The sequence below is a fragment of the Mirounga leonina genome, unplaced genomic scaffold (genome assembly GCF_011800145.1).
Source record: "Mirounga leonina isolate KUSES-001 unplaced genomic scaffold, KU_Mleo_1.0 Mir_170, whole genome shotgun sequence".
In the NCBI taxonomy this organism is placed as follows: domain Eukaryota; kingdom Metazoa; phylum Chordata; class Mammalia; order Carnivora; family Phocidae; genus Mirounga; species Mirounga leonina.
In genome coordinates, this window is record NW_023270433.1 from 12,001,178 (window position 1) to 12,026,034 (window position 24,857).

The window sequence follows — 24,857 nt, forward strand, 5'->3', positions numbered from 1 at the left end:
TGCTTCTCCTTCTCCCACTCCCCCTGCTTGTGTTCCCTCTCTCGCTGTGTCTCTGTCAAATAAATAAATAAAATCTTTCAGAAAAATAAATTGTTTTCTGTGAGACACCTAAAGTAAAAAATTGGTCTTAGATAATCATAGAAAGCTGTAAAACATGACTAGGAAAGAAGATAATGATTGTTCATAAAGTGCATTTTTTGGGTTCATTGGTGACTATATATCTAAATCCAAGAGGAAGTCTTTGGTTTAAAATGTTTTTCTACTTTTCTGGATATTTCTTTCTCCAAAAATTATAAATGAGCAGAGCAGCTTTCAATTTTGGAAAAGTACTGCAATAGTATTTCTTCTGATGATGTTAAAAAGGACACTTTGAATTAAATTGCTCTGTTTCTAAACCTGAACATGCCTTGGAGCTTTAAGTATAGTCCAGCAACTTGTATTTTCCTTTCCCTGGTCTCCTGGAAAGCTCGCGACTTTGGAGGTAGCACATCTGTCTTTGACTCCCTGGTCCATACATCACAAACTCAGTGACATCAGCCCAGTCACTTTTTCTTATTTGAGTCTCAATATATTCATCTTGGGGAGCTTGAACTCATGACCCTGAGATCAAGACCTGAGCTGAGATCAAAAGTCAGCTGCTTAACTGACTGAGCCACCCAGGTGCCCCTCAATATATTCATCTTTTAAATAGGACTAATAAAGTCTACCTAATTGGGTCCTGAGCATTAGAGATCACATGAAAAAAGCAAAGCCTTGCTGATTTAGACATCCCCCCAAGATTATTCCTTAATTCTTTTTAAAACATTCATTACACTTGTAATTACTTCTGTATCAGCTGGTCTGGGAGACACATGAGGGAAGAAATATATATTATCTTCTCTATTGTTGGGTCACCAGTGTCTAGGACAAGGACTGGTATTCAGTAGATTCTCAATGATATATTTTTTTAAAGATTTGATTTATATATTTGACGGAGAGAGACACAGCGAGAGAGGGAACACAAGCAGGGGGATTGGAGAGGGAGAAGCAGGCTTCCCTCTGAGCAGGGAGCCTGATGCGGGGCTTGATCCCAGGACCCTGGGATCATGACCTGAGCTGAAGGCAGACGCTTAACGACTGAGCCACCCAGGTGCCCCTAAATCAATTATTTTAAAAAAGAATTAGATATTATTATAATTTTATAGATAAGGAAGTAAAACCTCAGAGAGGCTAAATAATTTGCCAAATCCACAGAACTTGCAAGTGGTATGTCCCAGAATTATACTCAGTTGTTGTTTAGCTTCAGTGTTCTGGTCTTGGCCATTGCATAACCCTTAATTATTATAGGGAAATAATAATATGATGATGGTGTAAATGACTGGGATAATGGTACACAGTGTCTGCCATTTGGGGTTGCCTGGGCATAGACAATGATCTTACGTCTCCCATTTGGAAGAGTGGAGTGGAGTTGTTGGGAGGAGCTTACAGTGCTTTTAACTTTTTCTTGAGCTCGTGTCCACACTTTCTTGCTTTATGGGAGGCAGATGTTGTACTGGACCTTCCTCCAGGAGACTCTAGGGGAAAGGTCTCTGGGGCCCCACAGCCTCTATATCTCACCCAACCTCACCAGCCCTGACTTCAGGTCCCATTCACCGATCTGTCCTTCAGCACCATGGCCAGATCCCTGGGTCAGCCAGTAGGCTGGAGCCACAAAGTCCAGAATTAGAGCAGTTCTTTCTTGTCAGGTGAGTGTGAGGGTAGAACTAGCCTTCATTCTCCATTTTGTCTCTCCTTGACCCATTCTTGTATTTCTCTGTCTTTTAGATATCTCTCACTCTGAACCCATTTTGTTTAACATCATCCTTTGTACTTTGTATCTTCACAGCCATTACCCTCTCTCTCCATCCTGACAATCTTTTTTACCAGCTCGCCCTTCTGTTCCTATTCTTGATGTTCCATTTCTCATACTTGCCTTCACTTTCCCTTTATATCCACCATTTCATGACACTCTCTATTCTTCTCTCCTTCTACCCTATCCACATTATCACCCTCCTCTCACTCTTCATCCACATGCCTTTCTCCTTTCTTCTTAAAAAAAAAAAAAACAAACTTATTTCTGCTCATTATCTATGCCCCAGTCATTAAAAAAATTCCCACCCTTGGGGCGTCTGGGTGGCTCAGTCGTTAAGCGTCTGCCTTCGGCTCAGGTCATGATCCCAGAGTCCTGGGATTGAGCCCCACATCGGGCTCCCTGCTCCGCGGGAGGCCTGCTTCTCCCTCTCCCACTCCCCCTGCTTGTGTTCCCTCTCTCGCTGTCTCTCTCTCTCTGTCAAATAAATAAAATCTTTAAAAATAAAATTCCCACCCTTAATTCTGCTCTTCTCACATCAAAATTCTTCCTATTTTTTCCTTATGTTTCTTTCATTCATCCATTCACTCTACTCCTTTTCCCATTGTGCGTTTCTCTTCTCTCTCTCTCCCCACCACTTTGCATTCTTTCTTCATTATCTCTTTCCATTTGTCCTTTCCTCCACCATCTCCATTTCCATGTTTCTGACTCTCACTGTTCTTCCCAGTCATCTCTCTGTGACAACACACAATTATTTTTAGAAGCCTGAAATTTTAGGAAGTAATGTTTAGGAGAAACTCTCAACTGAGAGTAAATTTCTGCTTTTCAAGAATTATTTTCTGAATTTTTGTCAGATACTTACAGCTTATACACAACACACACACACGCACACACACAGTTATATAACATTCACATTATTCATTCAGAATACTAGCAGCTCTCTGAGTAAAATGGAGTGCACTTTTGGCGTCAGCGAAGAGAATTTTTATGTGTTAACCCTCCTGTGATTTTGCTATCTCCCAGAAACCTTTTCATGCCCTCAGCCCATCCTTGATCTCACCTAAGGCTGAGATGGAACATTCTCCAAATAAGCTCCACAAACTCCTTTGCATATATTATCATATCACTTACCACACTGTTTTTCTTTTTTTTTAAATTTTAATTTTTATTTATTTGACAGAGACACAGCAAGTGAGGGAACACAACAGGGGGAGTGGGAGAGGGAGAAGCAGGCTTCCCACAGAGCAGGGAGCCTGATGTGGGGCTCCATCCCAGGACCCTGAGATCATGACCTGAGCCAAAGGCAGATGCTTAATGACTGAGCCCCCACACTGTTTTTCATCCAGTGTTTATCTTTCCCTCTTTCTCCACTGTGGCTTCCTTATGGCAGAACCACTGTGTGGTTTGTCTTAACGTACCATCATAGGTAAGAAATCAATACTTGTAGAACTGATGAATTAATCAACAAATGGATGGATAAATAAATGAATGATCTTCTGGACTGTGTGATTACCTTCTGCAGTTGATCTAGCTAAAATTATTTTTGGGGAACCATAAGCAAACTCAGGTATTTAGATTAATTTTTAGAAACTTCATCCCTTCTGTTGTTTCCTGTCAGATATTTCCTGAGGCACAGATTTCAGGGTTGCTAATCCCTGCTTGGAGTAACAATTGTACTTTGAGAGCAAAATATTCTTTGGCAATTATTCTTATAAATTATTAAAAATCTCCAGTGTGAATGATTCATAGTGATTAGATCTACGTTTTGTTCCCCACTCCATACTCCACTTCCTTTCCTGCTTCTCTTTTGAGTGTCCTCCATCTCCTTTTCTCTTCCAGTCCTCATATTCTCTCTATATCCTTCACCTATATTATTAACCCTCCCTGATATACTCTGATTCATTATGTGATTCATTTTTTACCAAAACTGTAGGATGAATCCTTCAGCCCTTTACTGTAGCAGTGAAGTTGGCCAGGTTTGAAGATGTTGATTTATGAATAATTAGCATTAAGTTGGTCAGTGAGGCTCTAGGACTGGATATGTCCTTCAGGTTTGCTCTTGAAGAGTCTGCACAGTGAAGGGAATGGGGGAAGAAGGGAAAAAAATATAGAAAAGAGCTAACCACTGAAAGGAGAATGAAATTCACAATTTACAGTATTCAGGAGATTGGAAAAAACCAAATATCAAGAATATGTGGGATAGTGATTAAGAATGCCATTGATAGAGAAGGAAAATCAAGGGTTGAAAGAAGCAGTGGCTGATATGTTGACCATTCTCTGTGTTAAAATTCCAATTCTGCCACTGACTTGCTGTGCAATATTAAGCAAGTTGCTTAATTTCTCTATGCCTCAGTTTCCCCATGTGTAAAATGAGAATAAAATAGTATTTACCTCATAGAGTACAGGTTTAATAAAATCATGCATGTAGAGTGTTTTGTACTATTTGTCATGTAGCAAGGGGTCCACAAATGTTACTTATTTTATTATTACTACTACTACTACTATTACTACCACCGTTACAGGTCATTGTATATGATGAGGACTGTCTATTGATAACCTTGGAAGCAAAATTTGAATAAATTACTTTATAAGCAAACTATATTTAATTAAACTAACTATACAAGATGGAGCAAATGGTTAATAGATTATGAAATATGAAATATATATTTTTAAAATTTTGAATATTCATTTTATTTCTTTTCCTTGTCATTACTTCATTGGCTAAGACTTACAAAGCAATGTTGAATAAGAGCTTTTGATAGTAGTCATCCTTGGCTTGTTCCTAAACTTCAGTGAGATTATTTTAGAGATGCACCAAGTATGACTTTCACTATAGGTTAATACTAGATGAACTTTATTGGGTTATTCTTTTTATTTCCAGTATGCTAAGAGATTTTGGTTATGAATGGGTATCAAATTCTCTCAAATGCACTTTCTGCATCTTTTGAGGTGATCACATTTTAAAAATTTTGTAAACAGTAATAGGCATTTTATTTAATTCTTCTAACAACTTTGCAAAAATAGCTTCTATGTCAATCTTAGAAATCCATGACTCAGACAAGTCAAGAAACTTGCCCATATGAGAGAGTTAGTAACTTGGAGCACAGAAATATAAACTATGTCTGCTTTGACCCATACCCTGTAGCAGGAATAACTAAGCAACACAAATACACATCACAGAGAATGGATAAATACATTGTGGTATATTCATACAAGGGACTATTACGTAGCAATGAAAAATAAATAAGCCGCAGCTGTACCCAATAATATCATTGAATCTAAGTAGTATAATATTCAGACATAAAATTGAGTAATCCCTAATTACTTAAATTTTATTACCCTTTTATAAATTTCAGATCATTTCAAACTTAACAATATTCTTCTTGGAATACCTATAGTAAATATATATCAAATATAAACATGTATTGATGAAAGAAAGGGAATGATTAATCCAAGATTCAAGGGACTGGTTACCTTAGGCAGGAAGTGTCAGGGTGAGCTGATGTATACATAGATATGAATTTATAATCAGTGTTCTAGTTTCTGTGTTAAAATCAAGTTAACGGGTGTTTATAATAGTATTCAAAACTAAGGGAGCAAGCAAGCTGGTGATGCTTGGACTGATGAATAGGGTGTAGCATGAGTGAGGGATTATGATTAATCTAGTCCTGGGCTCCTGAGCCTGGAGAAATGTAGGCAGTTATGAGCCCTCCACCTTTGTCTATTATAGTTTTGCTGATGAATTCTCCCTTCTATTCCAGAGTCCTGTCTAAACTTTGTCCCTGGCTGTAGATTTCTAGAGTCAGTCCCAAATGAAAGAACTTCCATTAGAAACTTAATGTAGAATTTAATACAGCAAGACAGAGAAATACGAATGGTAACTGGAAACAGGGAACATGCCTGGAGTTAGGGGAAGACAATTTAGAGAAATGTCTAGGCTCATTGGCTCATTATAGTTCTGATAGTTAACATTTCACATGTATTTTGACATCTTCCTCTCTTCCACAAGATTTTAGAAAATTGTTTTGGAAATAAACCTCTGGCTCTCCCAGTTCTAAGATAGATAATACCTAATTCTGGATTCTCCATGAGTGTCCCAGTGTTGTGTGTGTACAGGGATTGAATTAACTGAGGTGGATGTTATTCTGAGCTAGAATGGTATACTTAATCTTATGAAGGAATAAATAATGAAAATATAAGAAAATTAAAGCTTCTATGTTTTTGTTTCTATTCTTACCTTTACTCTTTATATATTTTAGTAAGAAAAGTTCCACAATATAGAAAAATGTGTGGAAACCAAGACAATACATATAGTCAGCATCCAACTTTAAAAAATACTTAAGATTCACCTTTTTTGGTTTCAATTCTTTTTTTTTTCAATTCTTATTTTTAAAAAACTGGATGGCTACAGATACAGTTAAAACCCAAACTACTGGGTGCTTGGGTGGTTCAGTTGGTTAAACGTCTGCCTTCAGCTCAGGTCATGATCCCAGGGTCTTGGGATCAAGCCTGCATCAAGCTCACTGCGTAGCGGGGAGTCTGCTTCTCCCTCTGCCCCTATCCCCACTCGTGCTCTCTCTCTTTCTCTCTGTCTCTCTCTCTCTCTCAAATAAATAAATAAAATCTTTAAAAAAAACCCAGACTACTTCTCTCTCCTATCCTCTATCCTTTCCTCCTTCCCCAAAGGTAACCACTATTTCAAATAAAGCATTCATTATCCTATGCATGGTTTTAGTATATATATATGTATATATATGTATACACACACACATACACTATACAGTATAGTAACTATACATACACTATACTATACATATACTATATATGGGGTAATATGTATATATTATACATATACTATATATGTATATACTATACATATACTGTATATATACTATACATATATATGTATATATACTACACAATATTTTTACATGCTTTAAATCTTCATATATGTCATATTTTCCTGTCATTCTGAACTGGTATTTTTAAAGTTAATATGATGTTTTGGAGACTTATATTTATTGATGCGTGTGGCTCTGCTTTCTACTAATGTATACTATGAGTAAACCACAAGTTACAATAGGTATATGCAGTTGTGGTAGTACATTTGACTGAATAACCTCTCCTTCAAACACTGAGAAGGTCATCTCTATCATATATCACAGTTTCTAGACATTGTGAGTTTGCTTTGGGGCTGCCATTTTCTGTATTCCACAGGCTCACTTAACCACAGAGTGAGTCTCAAGAAGCTTGAGAACCAATCTCATACAGATTTCATTGTCAGGACATGATGTTTTTAAATTGGAACTCAAAATGAAAAGATAGTTTAAAAAAACATGTAACAAAATTACAACTCTAAGTATTATGTCAAGAAAATTTGAGTAAGGGAGCATGTGCATGGAGGACAATTGGAGAAGGCTGCCTCTACAGAACCCATTGGGATAAAGATGTATGAGGCCTTCTAGAGTCTATTGTTGCTGAGAAGTCTTCTGTCAGAAAGTCTAATCTTTCCTTTGTAGGTAATCTTTCCTTTCTCTCTGCTTGGTTTTAATATTTTATCTTTGTATGTAAGTGATGAATCACTAAATCCTACACTTTGATATTACACTGTAGGTTAACTAACTGGAATTTAAATAAAACTTGGAAAAAAGAAAATAAATTAATCAGTAAGGTAAAAAAAATTTTATCTTTTTATTTGCTCTATAGCAATTTCTCTAATGTAGTGTCTATGCAAGGATTTTAAAAAATTTATCTTGTTTGGGAGTCATTGTGATTCTTCAATCTGAGGCCTCATTTCTTTAATTAAGTCTGGAAAATTCTCAGTCTGTTTCTTCAATATTTCCTTTCCTCTATTTTCTCATTGATTTTTTCCTTGGATTTATTCAGTGTATAGTGGATCTCCTTATTTTTTTTCCCCCAAAAGTCTTGACTCCTCTTCCCACATCTTGGTCACTTTGTACTCTCTTCTGGGTATTTTTCTCAGAACTTGCCACTCTCTTCAGTCATTGTCCAAGCCATCCACTGAGTTTTTATTTTGAATGTGAATATTGTATTGTCTAGTAATTCATTTTTGGTCTTTTCCAAATCTGTTGTATTTTACTTTTATAAAATCTTATTTCTTACAGTCTTTATTCCTTCTTTTAGATACAAAGTATTTTAAACATAAATTATAATTCCTAACAGATTATTTAACTTTATGATATTTAGGGGGAGGTAATTCTATCACTTGTTGATTGCTGATTATCTTCATAATAAATAGGTTTTGTGTTTGTTTAGTAATTTTGAATTGTGAGCTCATCTTTTTGGTTGGTTTTTATTTGTGGGATTCCTATACAGTCTGGAGTCTGCAACTCCTTGTGGAGAAGTTTTATATTTGCTTCTAAAAGGTATCCCAAGGCTTTTACCAGTCTGGGAATGATTTTTATGTTAGTTTTTCAGTTTGAGGGTCTAGGATCATATGTGTCTTGTAATTAAGCTTATCCATTCCATGTGCTGTACAGACCGATAACTGCATTCCCATGGGAGACATTTCCTCTCCAGGAAGTACAGGATGAGAGATACGAGTTTTCTTTGGGTGTCCTGTAGACACTGGTATATATACATTTTCCTGTTTGTGTATATTCTTTCATTGAAGGCTTACCCTTTAGAATGTCCTGAATTAATGTGGTGGTGTCTACCTTTTGCCTCACACAGGCCTCCACTCTCATGTCCTGTTCCACCATCGGGGTTATTTGTCTAGCTTCTGGACAATGAAGACTAATGGTATACCCCTCCCACCTACCTGTTACCACCACCACTATGCCATTGTGGACAGTTTATTGTATTTTATTTTTTGTTATGTTCAGTTAGCCAGCATATAGTACATCATTAGTTTTTGATGTAGTGTTCAACGATTCATTAGTTGTGTATAACACCCAGTGCTCATCACAACACATGCCCTCCTTGTGGACAGTTTAGAGGTTAGTTTTTCATATCCCTCCTTGATTATCAACCCTTGTATTTCCTTTACATTCTTAAACACTCAGTTATGAACTTAAAAGGATGATTGTTATATTTTCTCAAAATTTATACCTATGTTAAGTGGGAAGGTGCTTAGTACCTCATATTTCAGCAAGGTGAAGCTTTCAAAATAACATGTGAAGATCTACAGAAATGTGAGAGCTTACCATGTTCAGAAAACTAAAAAAGAACTGTCTAGTTTTAAACATACTGGGTAGATGTCTCAGCACGAACTTGGTAAGATAGGTTAGTTATTGACAACAAAAGTTCTTTAAAAGCCAGATGAAGCTATTTGGATTCTATTCTGAAGGCCCTGACTCATTAAATAGGGAATCACATGTTGAAAGTTTTCTTCTGGCATCGGTATGGAAGATCTATCAGGGGAGTAAGTAGAGAAACTAGTCATGAGGCTATGAAGTTAGCACTGGTAGGAGATGCTGAAGCTTAAACAGTGTGAGTGGATTAAGGACAAAGGATGAACATAAGGATAAATGTGGAAGTCAAGGAGTGATTGAATATGAGGAGATGAGAGAGAGATTCCTCCAGCTTTTGCTTTGGACAACCAGATGGATGATTATGGTGATGCCATTAACCAACAAAATGGAATCAAGAGTAAAAACAAGTTACTTTATGACAACCTGAAGCAATTTCACTATAAAAATCAACTATTTATAATAAACCATTTCTTTATATGTTACATATTAAATGATACATTATGTCCCTTACAGGTTCGGAGAGAAGAAATCACGAGGATTACAGTGGGATGAAGTGTGAATTGAAGATGAAGAGTTAGAGCCAGTGAGTATAGGAATTTTTTCATGAAGTTTGCCATTGGAAGGGGATAAGCAGCAGTAGGATGAAAAGACACTATTGAATGAAGGGTTTATAACTGGCTGAGGGACTTTGTCAAGGTTTATAGATTATAGAAAATGAGCCACTAGAGTGGATGAAAAGGAAGTAGGAAAAAATGCTTTAATAAGTTACAGGAGTGAAGTTATAGACCTAGCAGAAGGGCCATGTGGTCAGTTGAATTTAAGTCATTAAGGAGCTTGAATAACATAAATAAATCAACTAGAGCTATTATGATCCCCAGCCTACTACCTATGACTTGCTCTTTGATTCAAACTCTCTTTCAGGCAGGCTCATTGTCACTCATCATGGGCTGCACCCCTAATGCTTCACATTCTCCAGTCTTCTTGCTCCTTGGGTTCTCAAAAGCTAGAGTCTCCCCAGGTCTCCTTTTCTTCCTGTTCCTGGCTATTTACCTGGTCACCATAATAGGGAACATGACTCTAATGCTGCTTATCTCCAGGGACTCCAGGCTCCACTCACCTATGTATTATCTGCTCCGTGGTCTCTCCATGATAGACATGGGGCTGTCCACAGTCACCCTGCCCCAGTTGTTGGCCCATCTGGTCTCTAATTACCCAGCCATTTCTGCTGCCCGCTGCTTGGCCCAGTTCTTTTCCTTCTATGCATTTGGAGTTACGGATACACTTGTTATTTCTGTCATGGCTCTAGATCGTTACGTGGCCATCTGTAATCCCCTACACTACCATTCAATGATGAATCGCCAACTCTGTGCCTTCTTACTGGCCTTGAGCTGGGTGGTGTCTATAGTGCACACCATGCTGCATGTGGGACTTCTCTTGCCTCTTTACTGGGCTGGGGATGCTGAGGGCAATGTTAAACTTCCCCATTTCTTTTGTGACCACCGACCACTTCTGCGAGCCTCTTGCTCTGACATACGTTCCAGTGAGCTGGCCATATTCTTGGAGGGTGGCTTCCTCATGCTAGGTCCCTGTGCCCTCATTGTACTCTCCTATGCTCGCATTGGGGCCACCATCCTACGTTTGCCTTCAGCTGCTGGTCGCCACCGTGCAGTCTCCACCTGTGGATCCCACCTCACCATGGTTGGCTTCCTCTATGGCACCATCATTTGGGTCTACTTCCAGCCTCCTTCCCAGAACTCTCAGGAAAAGGACATGGTGGCTGCTGTGATGTGCACTTCCATTACACCTTTGGCCAACCCTTTTGTGTACAGCCTCCGCAACAAGGATGTCAAGAGTGCACTTCACAGACTGCTTGGACGGGGGAGGGCGGACTCCTGATAAGCCTGCTGAAGAGCCATTTTGGTTAGTTAAGGAAAGCAGTGGGAAGGTTTGAGCATGGCTGGTTTTGGAGAGACGAGGGAAGGATGGCCTGGCTAACTTATGGAACTCCAGATTCAGCTCGTGATGTGGTGATCTGACAGAGTGGTGAACACACGCCACACGTGCTCAGGGCTCCTCATCAGCCTGCCTCGGGAACCCCTTCCCCAGACCGTTTACCTTCAGTTATCAAAGTGGATAATAATGAGTCACTAGGCCACAGTTTTGAAGAAATATGAGAATATTACTGTGAAATCTGAACTGAAGCAGAGACAGTGAAGTTAATTAGGTCACGTCTAACTTGATGTGCTTGCTTGTGGGAAGTGTGCTGGTGTATATCAGAAAGTTAGGGGAAGGGAACAGTTTAGGTAAATAGGGATGGCAATTTTACACCTGTTCCACTCAGCGAATATTGGCCCAAAAGTGAGCGTGAAAGGGGCCATGATTCTGCTATTCCACATCTTAGCCTCAGTTTCTATGGGCTTGTCATAGTGTGAGCATCTTATTCTGATGTGTGTAAATTCTATTTCATATATTTTAAATTAATTTTATTTACATTTTCATAAGATATACAAAGAAAATGCAAAGCTAAGTACTCTGCTGCATAAGGAACTATAAAACAAGGAACAGTGAACTATTTCAACAATGAAGAAAACAAATTGGCTGTGCTTATTAGCTTCTTGGGAGCTGGACATTGACTTCTATTTTGCTAGCTCTTATGAGATTTACAGTGATAATTAAAAATACTTCTTGAGCTCCTTTTTTATTGAAGTATAATTGACACACAGTGTTACATTAGTTTGAGGTGTACAACGTAGTGGTTTGATAACTGTATGTTATGTTGTGCTCACACAAGTGTAGCTACCGGGCGCCTGGGTGGCTCAGTCGTTACGCGTCTGCCTTCGGCTCAGGTCATGATCCCAGGGTCCTGGGATCGAGTCCCGCATCGGGCTCCCTGCTCGGCAGGAAGGCTGCTTCTCCCTCTCCCACTCCCCCTGCTTGTGTTCCTGCTCTCGCTATCTCTTTCTCTGTCAAATAAATAAATAAAATCTTAAAAAAAAAAAGTGTAGCTACCATCTGTCACCGTACAACACTGATAGTACCATTAACTTTTTTTTTTACTAAGATATAAGTGAAATATAATATTGCAGGTTTAAGGTGTACAATATGTTGATTTGATACATTTATGTGTTGCAATATTACAGTAGTTCCCCTTACCCTTGGGGGTTATGTTCCAAAATCCCCAGTGACTGCATGAAACAGCAGATAGTACTAAACCCTATATATACTATGTTTTTCCTATACATATGTAACTATGATAAAGTTTAATTTATAAATTAGGCAGAGTAAGAGATTAACTGTAATAAACAATAACAAAACAGAGAACAATTATAACAATATGCTGTAATAAAAGTTATGTGAATATAGTCTGTCTCTCTGAAAATATCTTTTGTACAGTACTCACCCTTCTTGTGATGATGTGAGGTGATGAAATGCTTATGTGGTGAGATGAAGTGAGGTCAATGATGTAGACATTGTGGCAGGATTAGGCTGCTGTTGACCTTCTGATAATACATCAGGAGGAGGATCATCTGCTTCTGGAATGCAGTTGACCACAGGTAGCTGAAACTGCAGAAAAGGAAACCACAGATAAGAGGGGACTGCTGTACCACCAAAGTGTGAGCTAACACTTCTACCAAGTCATGTAATTTTCATCTTTTTTGTGGTGGGAAAAATGAAGATCTAGTCTCTTAGCAATTTTGAAGTTTATAATACAGTATTGTATTTTGTATTATATTATATATAATAGATATATATTATTTATATATATATAAATCTCACATCTTTTTAATCCATTTTTTCTGTTGATGGACACTTAGGTTGTTTCCATATCTTGGCTATTGTGAATAATGCTATAAGCTTTTGCTGTGCAGAAGCTTTTTAGTTTGATATAATCTCACTTGATCATGCTTTTGTTGTTTGTGTTTTTGGTGTCATAGCCAGAAAATCATTGCCCAGACCAATGTGAAAGAACTTCTTCCCCATTTTCTTCCAGACGTTTTACATTATCAGGCCTTATGTTTCTGTCTTTAATCCATTTTGAACTAATTTTTGTGTATGGTATAAGATAGGGGTTCAGTTTCATTTTTCTCTATGTGGCTGTCCAGTTTCACCAACACCATTTGTTGAGGAGATTCTTCTTTCTTCATTGAGCATTCTTCATTTCCTTGTCAAAAGTCAATTGACAAAGTTAAATGGGTTTATTTCTGGACTCTCAGTTATATTGCATTGATCTATATATCTCTCCTTTTGCAAGTACCACATTCTTTTGACTCCTGTAGCTTTTCTTAAATGGTTTTCTTTTTTTAAAATTTATTATTATTTTTTATTTTTTTATTATTATGTTCAATTAGTCGGCATATTGTACATAATTAGTTTTTGATGTAGTGTTCAACGATTCATTAGTTCTTGCCTATAACACCCAGTGCTGATCACCACACGTGCCCTCCTTAATACCCATCACCTGGTTACCCCATCCTCCCACACCCCTTCTTTCTGTAACCCTGTTTTTTTCATGGAGTCCAGAGTCTCTCATGTAAATGATTCTTTTAATTTCAGGTGTAGAACTTAGGGAGTCATCATTTACGACACCTAGTCGTAATCACAAGTGCCTATCACAAGTGCCCTCCTTAATACTCACGAAAAAGAAAAAATAAATAAATTTAAGTTTCATACTAAAACAAATTATTTTAGGGCACCTGGGTGGCTCAGATGGTTAAACGTCTGCCTTTGGCTCAGGTCATGATCCCAGGATCCTGGGATCGAGCCCCGCATCAGGCTCCCTGCTCAGCAGGGAACCTGCTTCTCTCCCTCTCCCTCTACTGCTCCCCCTGCTCGTGCTCTCTCGCTCTGTCAAGTGAATAAATAAAATCTTTAAAAAGAAACAAATTATTTTAATACTATCAAATGGCCAGTCAGTGTTGAAATTTCCAGTTGTTTCATAAATATAATAAAATGTTTTTATAGTTTTTAAGAATTAGGACCCAAATAAGGTTTACATATTGTGACTGGTTATTTGGTCTTTTCAATCTCTTTCTTCTCTCTTTCTTTCCTCCCTTCCCTTTTTTCTTCCTCTTTCCCCTGCTGGCCTCTATCTCTGGCAATTTACTTGTAGACGATATCATGTAATTTTCCTGTGGTATTCCCTATAGTCTGGATTTGTGTGAGTTCATCATTATATTGCAGTTTAATGTGTTCCTCTGTGCTCTGTATTTTCCATAAGTTGGAAGTTGGATGTAGAAGCTTTATCAGATTCATGTTTGACTTTTGGAAAGGAGAGATTACTCCATAGGTGGTGTGGGAGATGTAATGTCTGGTTAGGTCACTTTTTGGTGAAATTAGCAGCTGTTGCTTATTCAATGTCTAGATCTACTCATTAGAGCAATAATTAAAGCAGAGGTATATGTGTATGGAAGGGGTAAGAAATCAGGTGGAAGGAGGAAAGAACAGTCTAAAATCCAGACTGTCTGCTCAGAATGAGACTGATAGAAATGAATCACATCCATTTGACAATGCCATCAGCCTGTATCCACTGGGGAAATAAGTCACTTTCCCAAAGAAAGGAGGGCTTTTAGAAAGTCAAATAGATCCTCTGCAAACAAAAATAAATGTATTACATTTTTTGAGGAAATTAATATTATTTTGATTGAGTAAAATCTCTTTGTTTCCACTGAATTCTGATCATATTTGTCAGTTAATCATTTGGTTTTCTAGTTTGTAACTGAGCTGCTTCTGTGCAGGTTAATGGTGGACAGTACTGGTATGTATCCAATTTATAGTCATTTCCACAATATCTAATCTATATCAATAAGCCATATGTCGTTACTACTTTATAGTAGGACAAAGAATATCCAATTGGCATATAATGTCAGATTTTTCAGGGTGGTGCTCCACTTCCTGCTGCTGCTTTTATACTCAAAGGCTTGTTCAAATCAGGTATTCTGTGGATGATAGTTCTAAAATAGATCAGCAAAATGGGTAGATGAAATTCAGCAAAGGATGCAATTGGATGAGGACAGGAAATGCGGAAGTCATTGGAGAGGAGAATAGAAACGTAGCATTGGTCAGAGTTGTCCCACTGGTATTTCATAAAGCCTCATGCCTTGCATCTAATTCAGCTGAGTTAAGCTGTTTGGATTAGTAACAGACACTCAATAACAGGAAGGATAGGTTGGGAAAACTGGCTTCTTGAAATGATGAAATAGGAATCAATTTCCTCTTGGGGTTTTTCTTGCTCAACTATTGACATTATGCAAGGAAGGCTATGGTGTCCCTCAAAGGGTAGACCTTCCCTATAGACACAATTGTTTTCAGAAGCTCTATGGTGAGATCTAGGTATAAGGAAGGAGAAGGAGCAGACTCTGGAGCTATAGTCCCAGCTGATGGAGGAAGGTAGATGGGCTCAGCCCCTTGAATTAATATTTCATCTGAACACAGTTGGAGGCTCTTGGGGTTGGTAGAATGAGTCTGTGTAAGTGATGCTGCTTCTTTGGGATGAGCTACCATATAGGAAGGCTTTTACAGAAAATGATGAAAAGGGAACGTGGTGAAGGAGCACAGCTCTATTCATACTTTCTATCTTGAGTGTATGGTGTTAGATACAGAGAAAAGGTGAGAATAAGGTTATACTCTGCCCTCATAGTAAACAGAAAGGGCACAGAAAATAATCATAATCCTCTTTTAGAAAATGGTGTGATATTGGTGCCAAGAAGATCAAAGGATAGAATGAAGTACAAATATTATAGTCAAGGGAAGCAATGGGATAGAAGCATTGTCAGTTATAACAGAAAAAAATAGGATTATAAGTGAAAATATGAAGGCTTAGATGGAGAATATAGTCATGAAATCAGAGAGGGAATGGGAAGACATTTCACAGTTCTCTGGTGCAAGAAATGTGTGACAGAGGACCGAATTTTTTTTGTGATAATTTGGAACATACATTTTTGAGAAAGAGAAAAGGAGGTTCTGATTTATGCATCTCAGATTCAAACTTTATGATTCATCAACACAGGGGAACAGACTAGAAATAGAATTTAGACCAAGAAGCATTTAATAGAGCATATTCCTAATATTTAGATATTGATAAAGCAGTGAATGATCTCATGTCTTTTGGTTCTTCCATCACGGAAGAAAGATGAGAATAAGCAGGATTAAGGCTTGACACCCTAGCTCTGTTCCTTCTCCATGATTTTAGATGTCCCCGAAGAACCAGGTGGAAATGAGGAAACCTGAGATCCTTTTCTGTTTCATTCCAGGGATTCTTACTTTTTTTTCTCTCTCTCCAATTTCAATTTAGTTTACTGTCTTAAGGTGTTCAAATCTGTATATGTGTATATCTTCATACCTTTCCTAAATGGACTACTCCTTTCTCTATCTCCCCCTAGCATCAGCATCCTTGATCCCTCAAAGTTGTCTAAACAGGACCTCCAGAACTTAGACTCTGATGAGACTATTGTTGAGATATTGGGAAATAGAAAGTATACAGAAATGAGTCTTTTTTTCCCCTTATTTATTTATTTATTTATTTATATTATTGAAATGAGTCTTGAAGAAATCAGCCAACAAGAGCACTACCACTGCTTATTACTCTTTTTGCATATGATTAGTTTACAAATGCAGTTTTGCTTTTTTTGGAAGAAAATGGACTCTATGTTATTACATTCTTCCCATAATCGATAAATCTATACCCTTTGCTACTTTTTCCTTCTTGGAGATCTTTTTCTTTCACTCTTTACCTGTGAAGGGACTTATCCCATCTCTCTTCCTTCCCATCCTTTCTGTTCACCTTCATTTATATCTCCCTGTGGAAGTCTTTGTATGGCTGCTGCCTTGAATGAGTAATAGGATTGCAAGAGGGTATAGCTTGATCTATATCCACAGACATAGAGAAGGATACAGGAAGAAATAAATACTAAAAGGAAAATATAAGTTTTTGTTACCTTTTAAGCTCCTGTTTCATGATCTTTAGAGTAAAGAAAATCGCCAAGAGAGATGTCCTTAAAATAGTTTTGATTCTTTATCTGAATATTAGGAATACTCTCCTTTAGTGGGGTATAACACTGAATTTATCAAAGAATAAATGCAACTGTAGCACATCATTTGGCTCTGCGTGAAAAATATTTATGTAGTTTAAACTAATGTAAATGTGGTCTACTAATTTTTAGCTTTTACCTGGAAAGTTAACTGTGGTTACAACTCAATTTATATGTCTTCAATTTTGACAATGTACAAGTCAAGATACAGCTTTCCAAAGGTTGAAGGGTACAGGGATGAGGAAGAGAAGTGGAGTCTGAAGTTGATGGAATAAGAAATATAGATTTAAGTATACCATTTAAAAGCAGAAAAGCAACTAATTTAAGAACTAAAATAATCATCAAAAATTGGGGAAAGGATGAGAGAAGAATGGGGACAATGTAAACAAGGTAAAGCTTCATCTTTCATAATAGAGAGCCAGAAGATAAATTGATAAAACTGGTACATAGATGCATAAACAAGTGGTTTATGATTTAGAGGCATAGAGGTGTGAACCACTGGAAGAGATAAAACTAAACATGAAGTAAAGTTAGGGTTAGAGACTCTGCTTTTTATTGTATATTCTTTTTACTTTACTATTTTAACAATTTTTCTCTCATTCATGAAAAAATACAGTATTTCACTGAAATATCCTTATCCATATAGTGGCCTCAAAATGTTACCTCTTTGGTGTACCATGTACATCTGCCTACAGGGAAAACCTGAGCTGAAAGGAAACAAGACTCCCATCCATTGGCAGATTACATTATTTATTGAAAATTAATCATTGCAATGAGCACTGGGTATTATACACAAACAATGAATCATGGAACACTACATCAAAAACTAATGAAGTACTGTATGGTGACTAACATAACATAATAAAAAAAGAAAAAAAGAAAATTGATCATTAATAAAATCAATGATGATGTTAATCATTTCTACTCTCATCCCAGGTAAGTTTAGTTGACTTAATGGAACAAGAATTCCCCTACCAAAAGAACAGTAGCTTCTGGACATACAAAGTTAGGACCAGATCTTCACTCCAGTGCTCCATCAAAGATATAGAGACTTGGACATCTGCCTGGAGCCTTGACATAGTTCCCTTTTCTTTACAACTCTGACAATCAGCAAAATGTGGTGCTTAGGGCGCCTGGGTGGCTCAGTCGGTTAAGCGGCTGCCCTTGGCTCAGGTCATGATCCCGGGGTCCTGGGATTGAGTCCCGCATCGGGCTCCCTGCTCAGTAGGGAGCCTGCTTCTCCCTCTCCCTCTGCCTGCCTCTCTGCCTACTTGTACTCGCTCTCTAATAAATAAATAAAAATCTTTAAAAAAAATGTGGTGCTTGGGCACCTGGGTGGCTCAGTTGGTTAAGCGACTGCCTTCAGCTCAGGTCATGATCCCAGGGTCCTGGGATCGAGTCCCGCATCGGGCTCCCTGCTCTGTGGGGAGCCTGCTTCTCCCTCTCCCACTCCCCCTGCTTGTGTTCCCTCTCTCGCTGTATCTCTCTCTGTCAAATAAATAAATAAAATCTTTAAAAAAAAATGTGGTGCTTATGTCTAATAAAACTATACAGGGTTGAGTCCAGGTTTTTGCCTCTCAGAGCCAATAAGACCTTGAACAAAGTAGTCTCTTTGCTTTAGCTCTCTCATCTGTAATATAAAAGTAGTTTGTACCATATGGTATTGTTGTGACAATTAAATGTATGATATTTGGTATGCTCTTCAGCACATAGCAAACCACAAAGAAATTCTGTATTTAATGATGCCTTCTTTGTTATACAGGGACCATGTGTGATTTATCATACTGCCCTTAATATATATCACATCAAGAGATTGTAAGTGGTCAATAAATGAGCCTGGAATAAACTAAAGAGTGTGGGTGGGTACTTGAGTGGATGGATAGAAAGATAATGACAAAGGAAAGAGATGAAAGAAAAAGCTCTTTTGGAAACTAGGGGCATCCATGCAAGAAAAGATGTTTCCTAAAGCTATCCTAGAGTAAACTTGAGCATTATTTGATCCTAACACTTACTGTTTGCGGGTGATATTGATCATGTGTTATGGCCACTAGAAACAGGACAGAAGTAACTGAATTTGTCTTATTGGGCCTGTCTATCTGGCCAGCGATGCAGCCAGTTATTTTTGGGATTTTCCTTGCCATGTACCTGGTAGCACTTCTGGGCAATGCCCTATTAGTAATTGTTGCCCTCACAGACCCCAAGCTTCAGACACCAATGTATTTCCTGTTCAGTCAGCTTTCCTCTATTGATATGTTTCTGACAACCATCACTGTTCCCCAACACAGCACACACTGTCTGTAAACAGAACCATCTCCTTTGATTGCTGCATGATCCAGCTGTTCTTTTTTATGGCTGTGGGCAGCATGGAAGGTCACTTGCTGGCTGCCATGGCCTATGACCACTATGTTGCCATCTGTGACCCCTTAAGATACTCTGCCATCATCAGCCATCACCTCTGTCTACGCATAACCTTGACCTCATGGATGGTCGTCAGCCTAACAACCTCCTTTATAGTGTGTTGGTCACCCGCTTACCTTTTTGTGACAACCAGGTCACCCACTTCTTCTGTGACATCACACCCTTGCTGAAGTTCTCCTGCACCCAACCAGTGGTCAATGAAATGCTAATATGTACTGAGGGTGGAGCTGTCGTGGTCAGCCCCTTCTTCATTTTAGGCTCCCATGCCCGCATTGGCGTTGCCATAGCCTACATGCACTCAGTTGCTGCCCTGTGCAAAGCCCTGTCCACATGTAGCTCCCACATTCTGGTTGTGCTGCTCCTGTATGGCTCTGTGATCGGCATGTACCTCCGGCCATCTTCCAGCTATGACTTGGACCAGGATCGCCAAGTTGCCGTCTTTTACACAGTAGTTACCCCTATGCTAAACCCACTGATCTATAGCCTGAGGAACAGGAAGTTAAGAGAGCTCTGCAAAGGCTTTTCAGGAAACTCTGCATCTCAGGAAACTTCCAACGTGGTTCCTAGGTAAACAGGGGATGGCAGCACATCTCCTGAGCCCAAGGAGTTAAGATCTAACTTGAAAATGCCTCATATAGATGGGTTACATTCCTAATAACTGGTATGGTTCACATTCCTGTGGAATAATTTTCCTTGTTGGCTCCCTCTTTTTTGGATTCGGGAAGAAGTGAGTTCATGAATAAATAGTTCTGGTCCCCATTGACTGACCTAGAATCTCATCATATTGGAACTGAACAGATGTTTTTATTGATTTATTTTTTAAAAAGATTTTATTTATTTATTAGAGAGAGAATGGGGGAGGGGCACAAGGAGGGGAAGAGAGAGAATCTCAAGCAGACTCCATGCTGAGCACAGAGCCTAACGTGGGGCTCCATCTCACGACCCTGAGATCATGACCTGAGCCGAAATCAAGAGTCAGATACTTAACCAACTGACCCACCTAGGCACCCCCTGGACAGATGTTTTTAGATCACCAAACCTGAACCTCTCATCTTTCAAAACTAATATGGGGCATAGGGGATTACTAAGCCAAATTATTATACATCAGTAAGGCCTGCAGAACTTCGATTATCTTAGTGATGTTGTGGCGTTCTGACAGGTGTAAGGTGATATCTCATTGTAGTTTTGATTTGCATTTCTCTGATGATAAGTGGGGGATGATGAGTATCTTTTCATGTGTCTGTTGGCCATCTGTAGGTCTTTGGAGAAATGTCTGTTCATGTCTTCTGCCCATTTTTAATTGGATTATTTGTGGGTCTTTGGTGTTGAGTTGTGTAAGTTATTTATATATTTGGGATACTAAGCTCTTATCAGATATAACATTGGCAAATATCTTCTCCCACTTAGTAGGTTGTCTTTTTGTTTCATTGAGTGTTTCCTTTGCTGTGCAGAAGCTTTTTATTTTGATGTAGTTTCAATAGTTTATTTTTGCTTTTCTTTCCTCTGTCTCAGGGACATATCTAGAAAAAAGTTGCTATGGCCAATGTCAGAGAAATTACTGCCTGTGCTCTCTTCTAGGATTTTTATGGTTTCCTGTCTTACATTTATATCTTTAATCCTTTATGAGTTTATTTTTGTGTATGGTACAAGAAAGTGGTCCAGTTTCATTGTTTTGCATGTAGCTGTCCAGCTATTCCCAACACCATTTGTTGAAGAGACTATCTTTTTCCCATTTCATATTCTTGCCTCTTTTGTCAAAGATTAATTGACCATATAATTGTGGGTTTATTTCTGGGCTCTTTATTCTGTTCCATTGATCTATGTGTCTATTTTTGTACCAGTACTATATATACTGTTTTGATTATTACAGCCTTGTAGTATATCTTGAAATCTAGGATTGTGATAACTCCACTTTTGTTCTTCTTTTTCAAGATTGCTTTGGTTATTCAGGGTCCTTAGTGGTTTCATACAAGTTTTAGGATTATTTGTTCTAGCTTGGTGAAAAATGCTGTTGGTATTTTGAGAAGGATTGCATTAAATCTGTAGATTGCTTTTGGTAGTATGAACATTTTAACAACATTTGTTCTCCCAATCTATAAGCATGGAATATCTTCACATTTATTTGTGTGGTCTCCAGTTTCTTTCATCAACATTTTATAGTTTTTAGCATATAGGTGTTTCACCCAGGAGAGTGATTTTTGAGTAGACCATAGAATAGCCTAAAACTCTTTTAAAATTGTAATAATTTTACAGTCTCCCGTTATTTTCAACTCACAGTAATAATAAGCAGTTCAGTACTTACAGTGACTGAATTATTCCATCTGAACTTTTATGTCACTCCATAAAAGACAGTATAGGTCACTGGTAATAGAGACTGGGAGAGAGAGTCTTCACAGTGGCTCTAACACCAGAAGTAGGTGGTCCCATTTGGGACATATGGCAAGTAGAGTTCTTTAAGCACACTGATAGACTTGATGTAATATGTAAGGGGAAAAGAAGAATCAAGGATGGACTATGGAAATGGGTGGAACCATTTATTTATATGTGACAGTCTCTGTATTGTTCGTGTAAAGAAACATACCTTTGAGAGATAAAGGGGGCAGTATAATTATAATTACACTGAAACAATAGAAGTAAGTAGCTCTTCGGTGCAAACATGATTTTCCAGAAATTATTCTCCTTGAAGAGGTCAGGATGAAATAGAGTTCAGAAACCCAAGGGAAAATGCTAAGGGGTTTTGTTGAAGGTGGTGTAGGGTCATGTTCAGGGGGATGGACTCTGGAGCCAGATAACACAAATTAGAAACCCACTATTGTCATTACTTGCCATGTGGTTTTTTTCTCAGGCTATTGGTAACCAGAGTCGTACCTGGACCTGCTCTTATAGTTATTATGATTTCAAGATAACCTCAGTGATAATCAGGAAACTTTGAAAAAACAAGTTTTATTACTCTCAGGTCCTGGAAAGCATATTGCACACCTGGGGCCACACATGAGGTCACAGGTAGAGAGAAAGCATGGGAGAGCATGGGCTTGGTGTTCTGTTTTTATTGAGGTTGAGGGAAAGGGCCTTGGGTTTCACAGGTTGATTCTATGGGTGGACTTAAAACATAAGAGCAGGAATTTAAAGTGTGGGAAGAGAAAAAACAAATAGTCCGTTAATATAAATCAACCAAGATTTCTGAAACAAATGAGCAGGGGGGCAGTGGCATAGGAGGTTGGAAGGTTCTGGCTCTTTACTAGTCAGTGTGGCTGGCAATGTATTTATTGAGATAGCCTTTTGATGTGGAACCCAAAATCAACCTCCAAAATCAAAGCTAAGTCAAGTCCTTGGTCTACAAAAAGTAAAACCAACTGTAGGACTTACACTATAGTGATCTTTGACAATGATCCAAATACTCTGCCTCAGTTATCCATCTGTAAAGAAGAGAGAAACAGTATCTATAATTTAGGATTGTCAAAAGGATTTTATGAATAAAATCTATGTAAAGCACTCATAATAATAGACCAGCTCATGAGTACCATATGTGTGTATACTATTATTATTATTATTACTACCAATAGCCTACAGATGAAGAAATAATGAGAGAAAAGAACAAAGAGTTGGTGGCTAAAGGTTTGGATATCTGTATGTACCTAAAGGCTATTGATGAAATGAGAGTAAGGCCAGTAATTAATCTGCCTCATTTTTTTAATTGACTGAACAGCAGTTCATAATATGTGTGTATTGTTTTGGTTGAGATTTCCTTCAAAGTACTGAATAAAAGACAACCCCAAACCTCAGTGGCTTATAACAACAGACATTTATTTCTCAAAAGTCTGCAGGTGAGGGGCACCTGAGTGGCTTAGTCGTTAAGCGTCTGCCTTCAGCGCAGGTCATGATCCCAGGGTCCTGGGATAGGGCCCCGTGTCAGGCTCCCTGCTCAGTAGGAAGCCTGCTTCTCCCTCTCCCACTCCCCCTGCTGTGTTCCTGCTCTCGCTCTCTCTCTATCAAATAAATAAAATCTTATTAAAAATAAAATAAAATAAAATAAAATAAAGCATACCATTCAACATTTCTGGATGACAACTCAGCCTTATCTTTTAAAAAAAAAAAAGTCTGCAGGTTGAAAGAGGGAACTGTGTTTCAGACCCTGGGTCAAGTTCAGGTCTGGTCTATGTGTTTCTCATTCTGAGATTCAAGCTAAGGGGCCTTAGCTACATGAGATGAGCTTTTCTTCTCGTGGTGAAGGCCAGAGCTCAAGAGGGTAAACCAAATGATCTGAACCCATTCAAATCTTTTTATTGGAAGCAGCATTTGTTATGCCTGTTCATAAACTGCTAGCTAAAGCCAGCCCAAAGTCAATGGGATGGAGATGCGTATTCTGCCCCAGCAAAGCCATGGCAAAGACAGGAAAGTAAGGAAGAACTGTGAACAGATAACACTATCTATCTAACTACAAAACAAAATGAACCAGAATTCCATTAGCATGCATGAAGATGATTTCTAATTTTTCACTATCCTAGACAAAAGTGTATTGAACATAAAATATATGAGTGTATTTACATATATATATATAATATATTCATTCCTTATATATATTAATTCTATGAGATAAACTCCTAGAAGTGGAAGTGTATCATCTAAATACAAAATTGTTTCATAGCATTTCCCAGTTGCTCTTCAATTATTAATATATTAATTTACTCTCCTGTCAATTTCTTTACCTTAAGAAAGTTCTTTCAGTGGGGGCATTTGGGGCTAGTTAGAAGAGGCTACAATGCTAACAGCTGAGGCAAATCATTTGGTAAAGTAGGTTCAGCCATGGAACTGACACCTAAAGACAGAAAGGAGGAAGGTGGACCAAGGAGGCAGGAAAGAAAATAAGGGGAAACAGTGGAATCCAAAAGAAGAATATTGGGTATATAAGATACTTTCTGGAAAATGTGAAGAACCAGAGTTAAGTAACCAAAAGTTGGTTTCATTGCCTTGTTATTATCATTTTATAAATGTTAGGCCCCCTTTATCTTGGAAGAATTTATTATCCTGATGCAGCCAACTGGAGTGTAGCTCCTCAAACCAGTTTTGATGGTAACCAAGGCTTATATATAGGTCTCAAGAAACGCTTCTTCTAGTTCATTACACAGATTTGCCACAGTTTTAGCTTCTTCTCAGTTCAGTGCCATTAACTGCTTATATCCTATAAAAGAAACTTTCTACTGTCAAATGGCCTATAAATCAGCCTGCACTTGCAACTTCTGCCCCACGTCCAGGGAGGTCCTTCTCACCTTTTCCTTTTGAAAAGGAAACTGGAAACACCCATGAAACTAAAGAATTGACATTTTAGTAGACATTTTGGCTCTTGGACCTATTTCTCATTTCCAGAACTGA

General features: G+C 38.2%; 2 protein-coding genes and 1 pseudogene across 3 annotated transcripts in view; all 3 read left to right on the plus strand.

Annotated features, from left to right (window-relative positions):
* LOC118017723 (olfactory receptor 1L8-like) overlaps positions 1-24,857 on the plus strand; it is a 224,418-nt gene that overhangs the window by 95,757 nt on the left and 103,804 nt on the right. For both annotated transcript variants that reach the window (XM_035015879.1, XM_035015878.1), the window contains one exon: positions 9,556-9,625. The gene's annotated coding sequence lies outside the window, so the exon portion shown is untranslated. The remainder of the gene's footprint in view (positions 1-9,555; positions 9,626-24,857) is intronic.
* Positions 9,680-11,303, plus strand: LOC118017713 (olfactory receptor 1B1). The gene has a single exon (XM_035015871.1). The coding sequence runs from the start codon at positions 9,844-9,846 to the stop codon at positions 10,936-10,938; it is 1,095 nt and encodes a 364-aa protein (XP_034871762.1). The 5' UTR covers positions 9,680-9,843; the 3' UTR covers positions 10,939-11,303.
* Positions 18,959-20,661, plus strand: LOC118017717 (annotated as a pseudogene).

Excerpts from the sequence above, each read along its gene's own strand:
- LOC118017713 (XM_035015871.1), top strand. The coding sequence starts at position 9,844 with ATGTGGTCAGTTGAATTTAAGTCATTAAGGAGCTTGAATAACATAAAT.